The sequence below is a fragment of the Pinus tabuliformis genome, chromosome 2_1 (assembly GCF_031772625.1).
Source record: "Pinus tabuliformis cultivar Carrire ecotype Pingquan chromosome 2_1, CPIR1, whole genome shotgun sequence".
In the NCBI taxonomy this organism is placed as follows: Eukaryota; Viridiplantae; Streptophyta; class Pinopsida; order Pinales; family Pinaceae; genus Pinus; species Pinus tabuliformis.
The window spans coordinates 644,186,902-644,208,459 of NC_142299.1; the positions used below are offsets into that span (position 1 = coordinate 644,186,902).

At 39.9% G+C, this 21,558-nt stretch overlaps 1 protein-coding gene across 2 annotated transcripts in view; it reads right to left on the bottom strand.

Annotated features, from left to right (window-relative positions):
• The window catches only part of LOC149202221 (phosphoribosylaminoimidazole carboxylase, chloroplastic-like), a 270,243-nt gene that overhangs the window by 64,250 nt on the left and 184,435 nt on the right, over positions 1–21,558 (bottom strand). For both annotated transcript variants that reach the window (XM_089403134.1, XM_089403135.1), the window contains exons 10-14: positions 21,465–21,552; positions 21,118–21,312; positions 4,008–4,105; positions 3,759–3,876; positions 3,555–3,649 (exon numbers count right to left, since the gene is read on the bottom strand). In XM_089403134.1, the coding sequence (XP_089259260.1) occupies positions 3,555–3,649; positions 3,759–3,876; positions 4,008–4,105; positions 21,118–21,312; positions 21,465–21,552 (594 nt within the window). The remainder of the gene's footprint in view (positions 1–3,554; positions 3,650–3,758; positions 3,877–4,007; positions 4,106–21,117; positions 21,313–21,464; positions 21,553–21,558) is intronic.

Below are 21,558 nucleotides of genomic sequence, written 5' to 3' on the forward strand. Positions count from 1 at the left end.
ATAAACCAGATAATGCAGTAGGGATTTCTTATGTGTCAAACTTATAATTTTTCACATGGTATCAAAGGGTTGTTGATCACAGGAGGATTGAAGACACCAGCAGAAATCTGAAAATTGCAGTAAAAGCAGTCGTCTAGATAGACAACACTGTTCTTGAGCAGAAGCAGCAGAGAAGAAGTGATGCAGAGCCTGCATCATCATTTTGAGCCAAGGAAAGCGCCAGCGCAGAGGCAGAAGAGGCTCACGAAGATCCACGTCATCCTGCTCAGCCAAGTAAGATTGACACAGATGGTCGGAGGGGCAGATTCAGCTTTTGCTGGGATTGCGCAGATCTTGAAAGGCTCAGTTTCTTCAGTTGTTGGGGCTTGGGGAGCTGTGGGCAGATTGTGATTTGAGGAGTTGGTGGGACGTTGTTTCTATCAATACAGAACAGTGTCTAAGGAGATGGAACCAAGGTAGAGGGAATCACTACCTCGAGAGATTTCTAGCCAAGGAATCCAGATCTATGTTGCAGCAGCAAAGGAGGAATGGAGAGGAGTAGTTCGACAGGTAGCAAGAGGATCTCCAAGAGGGAAGTCGAGACTTAGGAGTCTAGAAAGGGAGCAGAGATGGTAGTCAATGGATTGAGGGATCAGGACAGATTGGACGGAGCTTCCAATTTTGTTATCTGGAAGGCCAGGATCCTTGCAATCCAGGCAGACATCACATCAAGGACTATGCCTTGAAAACCGTAGTTGTCCTAGTTGACCCGAATGCTATTGAGAAGTATGAGGAGGCCGAGGCGAAGGCAAAATGCTTGTTCTCGACGGGGTCAAAGATCATGTCATATGACATATTGCTGAGAAGAACACAGCGAGGGAGATGTGGGATGCGCTGACCACCTTACACTAAGGCTCTTCCGTGCAGCGGAAGATGCTATTGGAGAATCAGCTGCGGTCATATTAGATGCAAAAGGGAGAGAAGATAGATCCATTCATTCTCAGGTTGTAGGAAATTCGCGAGCAGCGTACTTCCGTGGGGTCTACACCGGATCCAGAATTTATGGTCAGGACTGCCTTGAATGCAATCTCCAAGGAGTGAAAGACATTTGTCCAAAGTATTTTGGGCAGGGTTACACTTCTCAGTTGGGAGGAGATGTGGGTAGCTCTTCGCCAGGAAGAGATAAGGAGGATGACCAAGGCGGGGAGTAGTGGCAAGGGAGGTCGAATCAAGAAAGAGGAGGAGGAGGATGCAACTCTAGCATTTGCAGGACAGCAAGGGAAGAGGAAGAAAAAAGACATCTCCAAGGTTAAGTGTTTCCATTGTGGGGAGCTGGGACATTATGCATCCCAATGTCCCAGGAAGAAAAACAAGGGAGAGGCTTCTGATTCAAAGGAAGCTCCAGCTAAGGCAAAAAAAGAGGTCGAGACTGGCGATGATTATGCCATGAGTGCTCATGCACCTCTAAAGAAGAGGTGGGGAGACATCGAGTTGTAGTCAGAAGGACTACATACTAGGGGCAGGATCCTTGAGGTGCCCAAACTCTTGGATCACATCCGGTTACAGGAGCCCTTAACGACAGTAGCATGATGACAAATGTCGGGTGGATTGAAGTGCGGTGGAGCAACAAGGCAAGGCTAGAGTGCAGAAGTCTGTAGCAACGCAGCAGAGGTTGCAGCAGTGCGAGGGGCACGAAGGTGTTTGTAGCAACGCAGTGGCAGAAAAGAGAGCACGGGTTAACAGCAGAGGCAGCTTCAGCATCAAGAGGCTTCCAGACTGACTAGGATGTCAGTATTTGGGGGAAGTCAGTTACCTACTTCTCGATAACTAAGTTGCATTGCAGCAGTTAGCAGTGACAGTGCTAGGGGCAGCAAGCGCAGCATGTTGAGAGGGAGCTATAGTACAAATGTAGCGATGGCAGTGGCAGTGTCATGGGCAGCAGTACAGGAAGCAGCAGTGCAAGGGATGTGAGGCAGCGGGCCAAGCATCAGCGCAAGTACCGATGCAGAGAATCAGAGTGATGTTTCTTTGGTGAAGCATTACTAGAGCACATTCCTCGCTAAGAGGGAGTGTTGATTTTTGGTAACATCAGATGTGCTCTAGCCATGAAAATTGGTGGAGACGCTAAGGCACATGAGATCTCCAAGACCCAAAAATCGTTTGGGAAAATTCCACCCAAATGTAGAGATATTAAAATAATTAATATTTTTAATGGGGTTCCTAAGTGACAAGTCTAAACTTAGAAAAATTAAAATATTAATGTGTATTAATATAATATGGGTGAGAAAGTTCTAAATAATGAGGATCAAGCCAAATCTAATCTTAGTCTTTGATTAAGGACTTAATATCGGCCGTTGAATCGTCAACAAGAAAAGTATAAGAGGCTTGAGGGTCAGTTGGAGACACACCAAGTTGATCAGTCAATTCGATTTTATGGGGCAGAGTTTGCTGAGAAATTGAACTAGTGATATGTTGCAGCGAGGGGCAGTTCAGCAGAAGGTCAAGAATACATATCAGAGAGGCAGAGAAAGTGTCGAAGAGACAGCACAGAGCCTAGGAAGGATGATGCAGAGGTAGCCAGGACTGATGCAGAGGCTGAGGAGGCTAGCGCAGAAGACGCAGAGGACCAAGAAGCTGACGCAGAGGGCCAAAAGGCTGATGCAAAGACAACAGAGGCTACGCAGAGGGCTGCAGAGCTGACGCTGGGCTGTAGAGGCAGCACTGAGGAATTTTCGTGGGGCGGATTGAAAGTTGGTTAGCTGACGCAAAACCGTAGAGGATGATGCGTGACGCAGGTCTTGAGGGTAGCTTGGAGCAGCGTTCGCTGTCCAACTAAGGGAACAGTCGAAGTTGTTGTGGGACCAAACATCCAGTTGCTGATTAGCCGGAATATCTGTCTCCGAGGAGAGGTACTTCTGCCAAGGAAAATCTCTGAAGGGTGAGGCATTTTTGGCACCCTAGTTGTATTCAGAAAACTCCATAATGATAAAACCCTCGTATCTGCTGCACTGGTTTTCCCACATTGGGTTTTTCCGGGGACGATTGTCCAAAAATAACGGTGTCCCTTGTGTTGTCTCAGTTTATTTTAGTTGCTGAACTGTATATGTGTGAAGGCTGCATTTGTGTTTATTTTAGTATTTACATTTATAAATAACTTGTTAATGGAAAAAACAAGTAGGAAATAATAAACCAGATAATGCAGTAGGGATTTCTGATGTGTCAGACTTAAGAAATTTTCACAACAGGGCCATTATATCATCCATTTAACAAGATAATTGTTACTGCTCTAGTGGATTCAGTCAAACAATGGTGAAGAGAATGAGCTCTCTCTGATGTACAGCAGAGGCCTTAAAATGGTCCCTAATGTACATTAAGACGAGGCAGTTATGTTGCAGGTGGTAATGACATGTTTAATATGTGAAACTGATTTAGCTACTTGATGACTCGATAGTTACTACATTCAGGGATCGATGTAGATTAGACTAGCATCAACACTAAAGCATACATATATCAGAGCATTGTTAATATTAACAGCAAATATTACAATTAGACAGGTTTGATCACATTTCCTGTACCTGAACAATTGATAGCAGGGAGTCCATTCCATCCAATGATGAAGCCCTGACTGGGACACCTATAACAGGAAGTGGGGTCATTGCAGCAACCATACCTGCCATGGAGCTCATGTTATTGATGACAGATTTCCAAATTCTTAATTCATTGAACCAGATTTAAAGCATCCATAATCTATTATTACATAGGCACAAGCATTCACTCACCAGGAAGATGTGCTGCACCACCTGCACCAGCAATGATGACCTTAACACCTCTTTCATGAGCCTGCTGAGCATATTCTACCATTCTTTCAGGTGTCCGATGGGCAGATACAATGGTTATCTGCAAAATCCAAGCTCAACTATTTGTCAAAGTGTGAAATCCCAGATCTCATTACCTCGGTTTTTCCCAATCTCTTTGACATTATATTTTGATTTCAAAATTTATATAAAATGGTATATGTAATAGCCAACCTCATATGGAACCTGAAATGACTCAAGAACCTCTGCGGCAGCCTTCATAACAGGGAGATCAGAATCTGAACCCATTATAATGCTAACATGTGAAATGCCTGTGCCAAATTATTTGGAATTAGAGGAAAGACAAGAAACTACATCTAAATAGTAAACATTCAAACAACAATAACAAACAGGCAGACATTTGAAATACAAGAGGAAGGCATTGAATTGGCTGCTGTTAGAAATCTTGTACTTTTGTGCATTCCATCAAAATTTTCAAACCTTACAACCCCAGTCAGGTTGACTCATTGTCCAAGAAGGTGAGAGAATTTCTGTGATAGGAAATCACGAAATCTTTGCTAGAGTTCTATCAGCACAAAAATTTGGTGAGGTCCATTCAAATAGATATAGATTTGAAAAGGTGAGACAAACCAATAAGAAAACAAGACATGCCTGGACCAACCTGGGCCAAAGTAAACAAACCAAATATAGGTTGAACGTGCCTAAAGAGTGAATAGGAGGAAAATAGGCCATTTAATGCATGATCATGCATTAAGTAATTTTTGCATATTATGTATATGCTATAGATCAATCTTTGTGGTCCACCATCCATTTCATTCATGTGTCAAATTATTCTATCTTACTTTATCTACTTGTATATTTTGGTATTTGTCCTTCTCATGTGTTATGTAGATGGAAATCGATCCACTTTATGAGCTCCAGAGTGGCAAATTTTAAGTTTAAACTTTAAATATCCCATAAAGACACAATTATAGGCTCAGTCTTCTGCTGGTGTAAATTTCTAGTCGCATTAGTTTTCAGCACAAAACATATTCATGCCTCAAACCCACAATGATTGTTGTTTTCTATGTTGAGAAGACCTACAGTAATGCAAGCAGTTCCAACAACCTGAATGTAGTGTCATAGCTTTGTGTCTTGTAATTATTTCATATGAACATTGAATATTAATGTTGCATAAAACTCCTATGTACTATGAAGATAGTCTCCATTCATTATATGTTCATGCAATAATTTGATTATGCTTATCGGTCATTGTATCCAATCCACAAGAAATAACTGTTACAATAGGTTATTTCAAACAATATTCTATTAGCATGATACACAGTGGATAACTAGATCAGTTAACGAATTTTTCATGCCATTTTATGTGTTCAAATAACACACATACACAATCAGAAAAAACCAACTCCGTAAATAAATATCTTTGACTCCAATGGTATTATATACTGTTTGATACATTCACGTTAAACACTACTGTTAGGAATTCTTGCTTTCAGAGGGTGCTGGTTTAAGAAGAATGAAGTTCATCCAACACCACCTTAATTTCTAATGCAAGAACTTACGGGGTAATCAACGTGACCATAGTCCATACGTATTTTCCTGAAAATGGTTCATGAGATAAGGATGTATATTATTTCACTCAGGTTAGTTTTCTCTCTGAAGTAAATATGTTTACTGCATTGGTTCATCATCACATAACAGCAAAAAACGAACAGTATAGCAATCGCATGCACAATCACATTAGCATTACACCAAAAGCAAATCAATCACTCCCTTTCATAATTCATTAAATTCAATGCTGGCTGCCTCATAGAATACCAAGCAGTCGCTTTACAACATTCACTTTTCACATCTTTCCAATCTTTCCTCCTTTATCCATTCAAAGCTGCACTATCATCCATCTATGAGCAGTTGGTTCTATTTTCTCTTCACATGAAAGAACAATATTCTGTTCTAAACTTCCTTTAAAGGTTATCATGAGTCACCGGGGGAAATCAGGCTTGATGCAATTATCCTCAGCGGATTCATCTTGTAGAGTGCAGTTGTCCTGATAAAATCACACTCAATGGGCTTACTCTAGCAGAATTATACGCAAGGGAGAAAACTCCAATTGATTGCCATTCCAAGATTAACATCTTTTAAAATTTCTTGTGACAGCATCTGCCTTGCAGTTAACTGTTGAAGAGTCCTCAGTCGACTCTTGACACCAAAAGCATAAAACACACAAAATTATTCTTTGATTGCCCTCCCCTAAAAAAGTAAAATCTTTTGACCACCTGTTAACCCCTACATTTGCCCCCTTGCAAATCTGCAGGGTTGATGACCAGCATACTTCATGTGAAATTTTCAATCTATTGCAGCAAGTGGAAATTATTCTTTTAATTGATTAAAAATTAAGTGCAGTTTATTTGCTATGGCAAATAACGAATAAAATCACAACTGCAATTTTCACCATAAAAAACGCTGTGGAAATAAAATGCTAGAAACTAAGAAATCTAGAGGACACACAAAAAATGTGACAGTTATTTTTGGACAATTGTCCCCAGAAAAACCCAATGCGGGAAAACCGGTGCAGCAGATGAGGGTTTTATTATTATGTAGCAGTGAAAATCTGAGTACATTCAATAGATGCCCAGCTGGCTATCCAATCAACAAATATCTGACAAAAAATAATTAGAGAGAAAATTCTCTCACTCCACAAGCAATCCCAGCCTCTGGCTCCCTCTGAAAATTGACTGTCCAACTCTTGCGCAGGTCCTTCTGCATTTCATCTGCACAAACCCTCACATGTGTGGCTCAGATCAGCCTCTAATCAAGTCGCCCCGTCTGTCTTTGCTGCTGGAAGCGACTCTCCGACCCTCTGGAAAAATTTTCCAGCCTCTGGAAGATGAATTGACCTCCAAGGTTCAGAGACATATTCAAATACAGCTTAGCTTGAGCCAGGAGTTGATTCCCATGGAATTCAGATACACCTTTGCTTGAGTCAGGGGTTGATTCGCAGGGAGATCAACTACAGTGTTGATTCAATGATGTTATGGTTGTTCAAATACAAATTTTGCACAGATTTTCATCAGATTGGATAAAGTTGCTAATTTTGGCAGTTCTACTTTTTAGGAGACGGAGTTCAGAGGTTTGCATGACAGCATTGATTATATATAGAGTCCTCACGAGCTCAGGATTCCAATGAGCCTTTTATGTATTACATGCATGATCCTTGCTGTGGCTGCTCTAGTTCAGAGACTCACATGTTAGTTGTGATGGTATATTTGAGATCCTTGCGAGCTTGTGAATCCAATGTGTGTGTGTGTGTGTGTATAAAAAAGCAACATGCGAGACAAGGCTATTTTAGGCAGGGGTTGCATGTCAAATCTAGTCACATATTCAAAGTCCTCACTGAAAATCAAGTCTAATGAGGATTCATAAACAAGTGTTATCTAAAAATTAATCAAAGTCTATAATTATTAATTTATTAGGCAAAGGCATGATCTTTGATCATGCCCATTCCCAAGAGGCACCCAAGGTAGTATTTAAGCCAGGGTCTTTCCACATTTGTATATATATATATATATATATATATATATTTTACTCAGAAAATAACTGAGTTTTCTACTCCATTTGGTATAAGAATGGGTTTCAATCCTTAGGCCAAACTGTATAGGTTTCTACGACTTCGTCACCCGTCCTCCTCAACCATCGGCTCCCCTGTCTCATCCTTCCGCCTCCGCATCCTTGTCACGTTGTCCCTTCTCCGCCCTCCACACCGTCCCTTTCTCCGCCTCCCTGTCAGCCATACGCTGCTCAACCCCGTTTGTCCATCAGTCCAACCACCAGCTACAAGTTTTGGTAAACCCCAACATTACCCTGTCCCGACCACGACATTGTCATCGTGCATCCTCCTCGAAGCCGACACCGACACCTCCCGACAGCCTTCGTCCATCGCTCGACCCTCTATCATCCTCATCCAATCCGTGACCCCGACACCTCCCCTCCGTCCACCGTGTCTGCCCAAGCTCGACCCTCTGACATTCCTCATCCAATCCACGACCCTTTCAACCAATTTGACAGTCAAATCATCATGCCATTACAATTGTGGTCACGCAGTGTAATAAATCAATTCATAGTTGCAATGTTATTTAGGATTTAATTAATAATCATATAATTATAAATATATATGTATTATATATTTAAATTATATATAACTTCATTATATAATTAATTAAAAATTAATTTAATTAAAAAAAAGGGTTAGGTAAAAAAAAATTAAGTTCAAGTTAAGAAAAAGGGTTAAGCTAGATAAATATACACCCCCGCATACCCGTTCAATGTCGTCATCTATGACAATGGTTGACTTTAGTAAAAAATTGATAGACCTTGAGAATAAGGTTACTGGTCATTCTAATGAAATCAAGGAGCTCCAAGACTCAACGAAGAGGATATAGAGTCAGCTTGAGCAGAACCATAACGAATTTAAAAAGGATCATGAAATCCTTTCAAATACGGTGAATCTAAATCATAATCAAGCAATGGTGATGTTGACCTATATTTGTGACAAGTTGAAGATTACACCTGATCAAATACCCCAGAATAATGAAGCTACTCAACACCCCAATTCTCTGGATTTGTCAAACTCATCAGAATGACATGAGAAACCCGAATCTCCAAAAGCATCGTCCATACCCCTTCAACAAAATAGTAACACGAATTTTCAAAATATGCAGCTCTGGAATCAATTCTCAAATATGCAACTTGCGAATCAATACCCTCTCTTTACTCCAACAGTTGCGACATATCAACGAAGAGCAAAACTTGAACTCTCCAAATTTGACGGTAACGAGAAGTGCAGTGTTGCATGGTTCAATAAAGCAGAAGAATATTTCGAGATTTACGGTATTGACAATGATGACGAAAAGATCAAGCATGCATCCATGCAAATGGAAGGCGAAGCATATAATTGGTATATGTGGTGGAAAAAGACGACACTTGCTATTAGTTGGAGAAAATTCAAAAATGCATTCTTTAAAAGGTTTCAAGGTGTCAAGGAAGAAGAGTTCTTCTCAACACTCACCAGACTGCAACAAAAAGTAGATGTGGATGAATACGCTCGAAAATGGGAAACATTAGCTACACAAAGGATTATCAGAAACTTGTCTCATTTAATCATACACCATGGGACTTAAAACCCATCTCCAAGTTGAACTTGAGCTTCATGACATCACTTCTATAGAAGTAGCAAGACAAAAGGCAAAAGTTGCTGAAAAGAAACACGAAAAGATGCAGTGGCCAAAAGTTGAAAGAGTATATTCAAGACAAAGATTTTCCCAAGTTGCAAACATAGATAACACAAGATATGTTCCACCACATCTTCATGAAGGAGCAAAAACTAACTTGGAAATGCAAAGAATGAAAGAGGGCAACTGCAAACGTTGCGGCGAAAAATGGGACCCTAAACATAGGTGCGCTAAAGGAAAAGAGACCAAGAACCTATATAAATGTGAAGCAACTAATGATTCAGACAGTGATGAATCAGACGTAGAAGAAATCGAAGATTCTCCAGAACTAAATAACGAGAATATTCCGCAAGTGTCATTATCGGCCATGACAGGTATGTCGCAACCCCAGACATTAGAGTTAAAAGGACATATCAAGAAAACAACGTAATGGTTTTGATTGATACTGGTAGCACCCACAACTTTTTGGACTCCACTATGGCGAAAAGGCTGAACATCTTCATGTTCCTTATGCCCAACATGAAAGTTATTGTAACTGACAGTAAGATAATCAAAAAGGTAGGGAAATGCCATAAAGTCAAATTACAGATTCAAGGCTATAATCTGAAATCTCTATTCTACACTGTACAATTAGGAGGAATGGATGTGGTCCTCGGTATCCAATGGCTACAAACCTTAGGCACTTACTCTGCCAACCATCAAAAGCAATTTATAAAATTTAAATGGGAAGGGAAAAAATACAAGTTATATGGGTTCTAGCCACCTGAGAATCAAATTGTATCATCATCCCAGATGATGAAAATCATTCAAAAGGGAGCACCATCTTATGTAGTACAGCGTCATCACTTAGAAATGTTAACTTCAAATCTGGTCAGCAAAGAAGCACCAGAAGTCCAAGAGCTAATTCAAAAGCACGAAAAAGTATTCCAAGACCTTCCAATGAAGATGCCTCCTACAAGAGAAATCGAGCATACAATAGAAGTCAAAGCAGGTGCCGATTTTTTGGGTAGCATCGAATGTGCTCTAGCTCCGAAATTTTGTGGAGGGGCTAGAACACATAAGATCTCCAAGACCCAGAAATTGTTTGGAGAAATTACACCCAGAGTGCATGTTATTCAGATAATTAATTATTTTTAAGTGCTTAAGATAAAACTTAGGAAATTAAAATAATTAAAGTGAATTAATGTAAATATGGATGAGAAGCTTCTAAGTGACGAGAATCAAGTCTAATTTAATCTTAGACGTTGATTAGAGTTTAGATCACGGTCGTTGATTTCTCAATAGGAAAAGTATAAAGGAAGGCTTGGGATCAGTTGGACAATACACACAGGGAGAGCAGCGCTTGAGCTAGATCGAAATTTTGGGGCATGGTTTGCTGAGAATTTCGGAATAAGCTTCTAGTGCAGAGAGGGGCAGTTGGGCAGCGGGACTTTCATCCAAGACTGAGAATACAAAATAGAGAGGCAGTGCAACACCAAAGAGAGACAATGCAGCTCCAGGAGGGTAATGCAGAGGCTGGAGGCTGACGTAGTCACTTAGAGGCAGCGTTGAGATTTATGTGAGGCAAATGGGGCATCAATTCAGCAGATCGATTTCTAAGCAGGGAAGGCTCACTGGAGGGTGACGCAGCTCCTAGAGAAGGTGGCGTAGTCCCAACGCAGAGCTGGGAGCAACCATCGTTGCACAGCACTGGGGACAACGCAGTCACCTGTGGGGTTTGTTCATCCAGTTGTTGGATCCGCCAAAATATATGTCTCCAATAGAGGTAATTCTGAACCGATTTATTCTCTGTTGGGTGAGCCGGATTTGGCACCCTAGTTGTATTCAGAAATATGCATAATAATAAAACCCTCATATATGTTGCACCGGTTTTCCCACACTAGATTTTTCCGAGGATGTTTAGTCCAAAAATAAGTGTCCTTTGTGTGGTTGTCTCATTTACTTTTTCAATACTTGATCTGTATATTGGTGTAGGCTGCAGTGTACTTGCATTAATATTTTCTGAATAATTTTGAAAATAACTTGTTAAAATGAAGAACACAAGTAGGTAATGCAAATCAGTTTACTAAAAAAAGATTTCTAATTTGTTAGATTCATAAATTTTCACATGGTATCAGAGCGATTGCAAATCAAGTTGGATTGAAGCCATCAACGAAAGGATAGAGGAAAAATCTGTGTGTGAAGATAGTTGTCCCGAGAGATAGCACAGTTTTAAGCCAAGAGAGAAGAGGAGGGGTGACGCAGTCACCAAGGGAGGCTCATGCAGAGCCTGTGTCAACTTGATTGGGTGATGTTGTTGCTGCAGAGGGTAGCGCAATGGTTACTGAGCTATTACAGAGACTGTTGAGTCTCGGGTTTTCCAATTGTTGTGGCTGGGGGTGCAACGCAGATTTTATCTGGAGTTGTTGGTGGGGTGTTGATTCTATTGGTGCAAAACAGTACCTAGTGGGGCAAAAGCAAAGTAGAGGGAATCAGTTCCTCAGAAGATTTCTTGCCAAGAAATCTAGATCCAGTGCTGAGCAACAACAAAGAGAGATCAGAGAGGGGTGGTTCGACAGTGGTTGGCAGAAGGATTTCCGTGAAGGAAATCGAAATTCAGAGGGAGCTTGTTCCTTAGAGGATTTCTAGCGCCAAAGAAATCCAGATCCGAGTTTTGTTGGGGCAGCAACGAAAGAGGGAGAAGAGAACCAGTTCGACATTCATTTGAGTAGAGATGGAAATTAACGGACTGGGGATCAGAACAGGTCGGATGGAGCATCCAACTTCGTCATCTGGAAGGACAGGATCTTGGTAGTTTTGGATAAAAATCGCATCAAGGATTATGCCTTAAGGACAGTTGTTGTTCCAGTTGATGTTGATCCTCTCAAGAAGTACAACGAGGTTTAGGAAAAAGCAAAGTGCACGATCTTGGATGGGGTCAAGGATCATGTGATCCCACATATTGCTAAGAAAGACACAGCAAGGGAAATGTGGGAGGCCTTGACCACATTGTACGAGGGAACTTCCGTTCAGCGAAAGATGTTTCTTGAGAGTCAACTGAGACAGTTTTAGATGCAGAAGGGAGAAGAAATCAATCCCTTCCTTCTCAGGTTGCAAAGGATCTGTGACCAGCTAACTTCCATAGGGGCTACACCAGATGTTGAATTTATGATCAGAACAGCCCTGAATGCAGTCACTAAAGACTGGGAAACCTTTGTCCAAAGCATCTTGGGCAAGGCTTCTCTTCCCAGTTGGGAGGAGATGTGGGCAGCTCTTCGACAGGAAGAGATCAGACGACGAACCAAGGCAGGAAGCAGCAGCAAAGGGATCAAAATCGAGAAGGATGCAGAGGAGGATGCGGCTCTCACATCAGCAGAACAACAAAGGCAGCAAAAACGAAAGAAGGACATATCCAAAGTCAGATGCTTCAGATGTGGAGAAATGGGTCATTTCGCCACGTAGTACCCTCAAAAGAAGAAGGGCAAAGAAGAGAAGTCTGACTCAATGGCTACTCCAACGCAAGCTGACAAAGAGGACGATGATGATTGCACCATGAGTGCTCATGCACCTCTAGAGAAGAGGTGGGGCGATATTGAGTTGTATTCGGGAGGACTACATAAAGGGTAGGATCCTTGAGGTGCCAAAACTCTTGGATCACATACGGATACGGGAGCCCTTAATACAGTGGCAGAATGACGAGAGTCAGTTGGTGCAAGGGATGATGAAGCAACAATGGCAGAGCTAAAGTGCCAAAGTCTGAAGCAGCGCAGTGGAGTGTTGCAACAATGCGGAAGGCACAGAGCAGATACAACGGCAGCGCAGTAGCATCAAAGGGTCAGCACAGATTAGCAGCAGAGGGAGCTTCAGCATCAAAGGACATCCAAATTGACCAACATGTCAGCTTTTGGGTGGCTTTTCAGTTGCTTACTTTTCAGCAACTAAATTGCAGTGCAGCAATTAGCAGTGGCAGTGCTATGGGCAGCATGATGAAGCAATACTTAAGAGGGAGCTACAATACAGATGCAGCAGTGACAGTGGCAGTGTCATGGGCAATAGTACAGAATACAACAGCATAGTGGATGAATGGCAGCAAGCCAAGCATCAACAGCGCAGAGGACTGATGTAGTGGATCAGTGTGATACTTCTACTGGGAGGTATTGCTAGAGCACATTCCTTGCTAAGAGGGAATGTTAATTTTTTGGGTAGCATTGGATGTGCTCTAGCTCCGAAATTTTGTGGAGGGGCTAGAACACATGAGATCTCCAAGACCCAGAAATCGTTTGGAGAAATTCCACCCAGAGTGCATGTTATTCAAATAATTAATTATTTTTAATGGTGCCTAAGTTAAAACTTAGGAAATTAAAATAATTAAAGTGAATTAATGTAAATATGGGTGAGAAGCTTCTAAGTGACGAGGATCAAGTCTAATTTAATCTTAGCCGTTGATTAGAGATTAGATCACGACCGTTGATTTCTCAACAGGAAAAGTATAAAGGAAGGCTTGGGGTCAGTTGGAGAATACACACAGGGAGAGCAACACTTGAGCTAGATCGAAATTATGGGGCGTGGTTTGCTGAGAATTTTGGAATAAGCTTCTAGTGCAGAGAGGGGCAGTTCGGCAACGGGACTTTCGTCCAAGGCCGAGAATACATAACAGAGAGGCAGTGCAGCACCAGAGAGAGACAGCGCAACTCCAGGAGGGTGACGCAGAGGTTGGAGAGTTGACGCAGTCACTTAGAGGCAGCGCCGGGTTTCTGTGAGGCAAATCGGGCATCAGTTCAGCAAATCGATTTCTGAGTCGGGAAGGCTCACTGGGAGGGCGACGCAGCTCCTAGAGAAGGTGACGTAGTCCAAGCGCAGAGCTGGGAGCAGCCATCGCTGCACAGCATTGGGGACAGCACAGTCACCTGTGGGGTTTGTTCATCCAGTTGCTGGATCCGCCAAAATATCTGTCTCCGGATAGAGGTACTTATGTCGGGTTTATTCTCTGTTGGGTGAGATGGATTTGGCACCCTAGTTGTATTCAGAAATCTGCATAATAATAAAACCCATCTACTGTACCGGTTTTTCCACACTGAGTTTTTTCGAGGATGTTTAGTCCAAAAATAAGTGTGTCATTTGTGTGGTTGTCTCATTTATTTTTTAGTACTTGATCTATATATTGGTGTAGGCTGCAGTGTATTTGCATTGATATTTTCTGAATAATTCTGAAAATAACTTGTTAAAATGAAGAACACAAGTAGGTAATGCAAATCAGTTTACTGCAGAAGGATTTCTAATTTGTTAGATTCAAAAATTTTCACAGCAGGATCAAATCCCATCAACATCAAACAGTATCGATATCCACGTCATCAATAAACAAAAATTGAGAGATTAGTCCAAGATCTTTTAAAGTGTGGCATCATCACAAAAAGTAGAAGTTTGTATATTGCTCCAGTTTTATTAGTTCGAAAAAAAGATTGATCATTCACATTACACGTTGATTATCAAAGAATAAACAAAATAACAATTAAAACAAGTTTCCAATTCCTTTTATTGATGAAATGTTGGATGAACTACATGGTGCTAAATACTTCTTAAAAATGGACTTAAGGTCAGGGTATTACCAAATCACAGTAAGGTTGGAAGACATAGCAAAAACGGTGTTCCGAACACATGAAGGTCATTACAAGATTAAAGTAATGCCTTTTGGGTTAACCAATGCACTGACAACATTCCAAGCTACGATGAACGAGCTATTATGTCCATATCTAAGGAAGTTTGTGTTAGTGTTTTTTGATGACATTTTAATTTATAGTAAAACATGGAAGGAGCACATACACATTTGGAGCAAGTTCTTACTGCATTAGAAGAGCATAAGTTCTATGCCAAGAAGTCCAGATGCACTTTTGGGAAAAAGTAGAGTATCTCGAACATATAATATCCAAGGAAGGAGTAAAAGTAGATCCTAATAAGATCAAGCCTATAAAGGAATGGCCCAAACCAGGAAACATCTCCAAGCGAAGAGGATTCCTGAGATTGACCGCGTATTATTGAAGATTTATTAAAAGCTATGCCCATATAACTACACCCCTAACGAACCTTCTAAAGAGGAACTCATTTCGATGGAATGATGAAGCATAAAAGTGTTTGGAAGACTTGAAGGAAGTTATGTCTAAAGTTCCTATATTGGCACCTCTAGACTTCTCAAAACCATTTGTAATTGAGTGTGATGCCTTAGGTTTTGGTATGGGAGCAATATTAATGCAAGATGGTGATCCAATAGCTTTTGAAAGAAGGAAACTTTATAAGCGAGAACGTCTTAAATCTACATACAACAAAGAAATGCTCGCTATTATGCACGCACTAGCCAAGTGGAGGCAATAACTTTTGGGAAGTAAGTTCTCCATACGAATAGACCATAACAGTCTCTAATACCTCCTCCAACAAAAAAACGCTCTCTAAAGAACAACAAAAGTGGATTGAAAAAATTCCTGCTTTTGACATGGAGATATTACATTAAAGGGGAAACGACAATGTAGTGGCAGATGCTTTGTTCAGTAAAGACAAAGAACCATCATTACTTGCAGTATAGGTTGTTGTTCCCGAATGGCTTAAATGAGATTCGAAGTGAATATGCAAAAGATCTAGAAACAAGTGCCATAATCAATAACCTTCCTCAAAATTTAAAATTTGAATGGAAGAACGATATTCTATGGTACAAAGGAAGAATTTATCTGAATTCAAATTCCAAGTTTAAAGCCAAGATTCTCAAGGAGTCACATGATTCATTGGCAGTCGGACATGTAGGGTTCTTTAAAACCTACTATATTGCACGCCAATCATTCTTCTAGAAGGGAATGAGTAACAATATTCAGAAATATGTAGCAGAATGTGATAAATGCCAAAGCAATAAAAATGAAAATATTATGACACATGGACTACTTCATCCTTTAAATATTCTGAATCAAAAATGGGAGGAAATATCAATGGACTTTATCGAAGGTTTACCTATATTTGATGGTAAAGATAAAATTCTTGTAGTATTCGACAGACTCACCAAGTATGCTCACTTTATTGGAATGAGGAAATCAGACTCTGCAAAACAAATCGCTGAGATATTTTGCAAAAATATTTACAAATCACACGGGTTTCCCAAGGTCATCGTGAGCGATAGAGATGCCAAATTTAAGGGTAGTTTTTGGAAAGAATTTTTCAAACATTTAGGAACCTACCTCAACATGAGTTCAACCTACCATCCTCAAACAGAGGTTGTCAATAAATGTTTAGAAGCCTAACTACGTTATTATCCACAGACAAACAAAATAATTGGGTTCGGTGGTTACATCTCGCTGAATGGTGGTACAATTCTACTTAACACACGTCAGCAAAAATGGCGCCATTTAAATCTTTGTACAATTACGAACCTCCGAAATGGAAGCACTTTGATATCATTGAGACGAAACTTCCAGCTGTTAAAAACCAGTTAGAAAAAACCCAAAAAGTCGTCCAAACTCTAAAAGAAACTCTAAATAATGCAATAAATCATATGAAGCAATAGAAGACCGAAAGAGAATTTGAAGTGGGAGAATGGGTATTGTTAAATTTTAGCCTTAAAAGCAGTTGTCCATAAAATAGAAGGAAAAAACAAATTGGCACCAAGGTTTTATGGACCGTACCAAATCAACAAAAAGATCAACCAAGTAGCATACAGTTTAAACCTTCCAGATAAAAGTCGTGTTCACAACATTTTCCATGTATCTTGCCTTAAAAAGGAACTTGGCGAACAACAATCAGCACAAACAACACTTCTGACTTTAGATGACAAAGGAAGGATCATTCTAGAACCAAAAGGTATCATTTCCATCAAGGAAAAGAAGTTGTGATCACGAGTAATCAAAGAATCCCTGATCAAGTGGAAGGACCTACCAGAAGAAGAAGCTTCTTGGGAAACAGAATCATTTCGTCAACAACACCCATCATTACGTATGCTTTGAGGACAAAGCATTTTTCAAGAGGAAGGCAATGTTATCTCAAAATTAATCAAAGTCTGTAATTATTAATTTATTAGGCAAAGGGCATGATCAAAGATCATGCCCATTCACTAAGAGGCACCCGAGGCAGTATTTAAGCCAGGGGCCTCCCACATTTGTAATCATCAATAAATTTCTTTAAATTTAAAGTAAATATTTTTCCCCTAATTTTTGGTCCAGTCAAAAGTAACTGTTTCTTTTAGTCAAAAGTAGTTGATTCTTTTAGCCACTGGAGTGATCTGTCTCTCTATTTAACTTGTTGCCATGATCTGATTCTTCATCTTGTCCTGACGATGAACCACACTGGTTGGTTCGAAACGTGTCGGCAAATGAATTTTGATGTGATTATCGCCAAAAACATGTCTCAAAAACTTGATATGGATCCCAGAAGCCTAAATTCAATAAAAATATATATATTTACGTAGAAAATAACAAAGTTCCCTACTCCAACATGCCAGATATTTCTAATTTTCACAAGTTTTGCATGTTGATTCAAATGGTGTATTCAGATTTCTCACTGAAAACTAAAATCGGTGAGCATGCTTTTTTGGACCTACGAACAATTTTCTATTTTTGGCAATGGTCATGTAGGGGTGACACGTGGAGGCTTCTATTTTTGATGTGGCAACAGACGTGACACATGGTAGATTGTGAGGGTGACACATGGCAAGATATGGATGCATACATGAGCTAGAGTGAGGTGGCGAGTCCTCTAATGTAATGTCCCCGACCACTTAAGAAGCCTATGACGAAGTCTGCTAGCCTGATGTGGTTCCCATAGGCTAAAGCAGAGAAATATTTAATAAAGGGGACTTAAATTGCCCAAGGAAAACATTATAAAGTCTAAAAAGGAGAAAGGGTGATATTTCCTAGTCAAATGAAAAGTCACTTTAACTTTATAAAGTGAAATATCATAAAGTGACTTTATAAAAGTTGATTTAATAAAAGGAAGGAAAAAAGGTGACCCTAAGTTTATAAAAGAAGGAAAATGAGGAGACTCTCCTCATTCGTGCATTTGAGTTTTGGAGAGAAGAGCTCTTGGAGAGTTTTCTTGAGGAGAAGCTTAGGGCTTTGGAACCCTAGCCACCATCGCTGACTTCGGTGTTGAAATTAGACACCCTAGTTGGATTTGAGAGTAAAATCACACAGATTTCACCACTGAGCTTCAATGGAGAACAAGATTTACAAGACAAACTGAGGTATCCAAGTGTTATCAGTTGATTTTATTAACTTATTGGGTATTTTTCTATTGCATCTTTTAGATTGAAGGGAAAACCATGGAGGGTCAAGTTACCAAGTTAGAATCTAGCCAAATCTTGCTTAAAGAGGGAGATTCGAATCAGTGAGTTGAAGGCACCAATTTCTGGAGGTCGAAGTGCCAAATCTGGCCCTTTATTGAACAATTTTCTCTGCTGGAAAAGGGACAAAGTATCATTCTCAAACCCTGGACGAGTTCTGTTGGACAATACTCGCTGGTGACTGAAGGTATATGTTGAATAGGGGTCGAGTTCCTTAATCGGAGGAGTCTGCACTCATTTTATTTGACTGATCTAATACCCTATTGTAATGACCCATCTTTAATATAGAGAGCGCAAGAATATTAGCATGCATACGATGCATGCATATGATAGCTACATATGCATGTATCACATGCACTGCACTAATATTTATATTCTAAAATTAACTATAAATGTTGAATATCATGACACTCCTTCAAATAGAAGTTACCTTCACCCATCAACACGCATATTGCTTAATGCATCATAATTAATGAGCAAATACCAATGATATAAATTTCAAAAGTATAAAGTAAAAAGGGTTATAAAGAAATAGATGTAGAAATTAAGTTAATTTTTAAATATGGTTATATAATTATATATCCCAAAATACTAATAAATTATTAAAATGATAAAGTAAATCAAAATAAAGTACCTAGTATGAACCTAGGGCATTTATATTAAACAAACAAAAATCCTAAATATAATATAACCACACCTTTAAAGGAATATGACTCATGTTACACAGAGGGAAAAGGTGTCACTACGAATGGAAGCGGTGGGTTCGTTGATGGAAAGAGCGGTCACCGCCAAGGAAGGATACATATAGAGGTAGAAGGAGTTTTGGAGGCGATCGGAACCGGGGGGGAAAACAAAACAGTGGAGAAAGGAGGGAGAACGAAGAATCTGAGGACGGTGGGAAGGAGACTTGCTTGTTCTGAAGTTTTTGGGCACGAACGAACAGATTGCAGAAATTGAAAATCAATCTGGACTGAGTACCCAGGTTGTACTTGGTTTGGCTGGGAGGTTATGGTCTTTTGATAAAAGGAGCGAGCTGGGAAATCCTGAAGCCTCTTCATTCGCAGGAAAACAGGTAGGTACTCTCATCAATTCTGTCAATTAGATTTGTAAAAATTTTATGTAATTTTATCACAGGTTCATGATGATTTTACGAAATCCTTTACTGTCTTTACGATGGCTGTTAAATTCTGTATAGTCCTGACTCCTTACACCTATGCTTGCTGGAGGCTGTCTCCTTGCTGGGGTAGCCGTGTACCTTTGCTGAAGGAGCTGTGGGCACTTATCCACCTCTGCTGTGTATTATTTCAAAGAGGAATGGCTGCAGCATACTTGGAATCAAATCCCTTCTTCATTGACTGGGCGTGAGGCATTCTTTCTGAGCAGAGACCAATATCTGGGCAAGATATTCGAACCAGTGACAACTGGGAGAGTTTTCTGAGTTATTGGGAGCTGACATAAAGTGTTGGGCCTGCGTACTATCTCCTGGTATCATATTTCTCAAGCCAAATATGGGATTGTCACCACAGATGGAATAAAATTGCACTATGTACCTTTTCCAATGGCTGTCACTAAATATCAAGTTCCAAATCTCTGATTCCTTCACTGTGTATTCAGATTTTCAATGAGAAACTATTCTGTGAGTTATATTGTCACTTATCAGTGCTAATTTAAATTTCTGAGTTGATATAAGGAATATATGTTTGTCTTGTTAAGTTGATTGGTGCATATAAATACCGAATGCATTACTCAAAAAATAAAAATTATGAAGTGCACCTACAGCAGAGTGTAGACAATATGTTTGAAGAAATTCATCACTGAAAATCCAAAACCAAAACTCAGAAATTTTTAACAAAAATCAGCAGTGTTACAGTTTGGTATGTTACATCTATGTAGGATTGGGCATGCTGGTAAGTTAACTAGGTCACTTGAGTGAATCAACTCCATTCTAGGGGGACACATGCATGGGTTTAGGAGTGAGTTGGCATATGCTTGAGTTAACTAAATCACATGCATGCATGGAGGATTCTACAAGATTTTCTCTTGAGTTAACTAAAGTTTCAAATACCATAAAATCTAGAACTTCAATGTCACAGATTTTATTATATTTGTAAACATAGGTAGAGCACATTCCTTTGCTCCAACCATTCAGAATGCTGTCACTTTAATGCAGAAAATCAGATGTGCCCCTGATTTATGGCATGATCTTCTACATACATGCATTATTCAAACACAGCATAAGGAAGCTCTCAAGGGGATGTTATAAGGAAAACAAACCAGCTGAAACACCACAAATGTACCTTAGAGCCCAATACATTTCTTGCATGAACGCCATTTTGTGTGCATTTATGCCAAACTGAACACTCATGAGCAACAACCTTCTTCAATATGCATTGACTATTATTCCATTTCTCCTCATAACTATATTAGCAGTAATTTTGTAACCCAATTCATGGTATATCCTAGAATATGTGGTGAATTCTCAACTATACAACCAAATAGAAATAATAAAGAGAATTTTCAAATACATCAATCTATGTTTTAAAATGCAAAGAATTTACATTGCCTTTTGAAATAATAACAAGACATTGAGACTACAACCACAGGAATAGATTATAGAACCTATTAACCTAAGGGTAACCAGTCTAACAATAGAAATAGAAAGTTCAATAAATTTACAATTCCTAGCCTAAACCTGGAAAACATAGGATTATTCTAATACCAGAACACCCAGTCACTCTGTGTGTGTGTGTGTCTCTGTGTGTGTGCGCGCGCATGTGGGTGAGGGGCAGAGAGAGAGAGAGCAAACCTGACTTATCATTTCCAGAGCCAACGGCCCAATCTCTTCTTGAACTTTCTGATGATTCTGGATACCTTGTATTTGTATTGCCAGAGATTCCAACCCAGCTATTTCCATCAATTATTGATTTAATGCGTGCTCTAACTACATCCACGGAAGGACCTACAACAGTGATATGGCCCATCTTACGCTGCTTTCTCATTTCTACATGACCAAAAATATACATGTCAGGATGATTAATATACGGCACCTAAGAAAGAGCAAATAGTAATTTATGTAAATCCAGCAAATCTTGCAATTGGCAAAAAAAACACAAAATAAAACCCTGTATATACCACTTATAATTTCTAACCTACCTGGCTTCTCATACCAGTGAACACTTGCACCCGGAACTGATACAGCCCTTCTCATGAGTTGATGGGCTATATAGAAACCCTCTTCTCCCTAGTA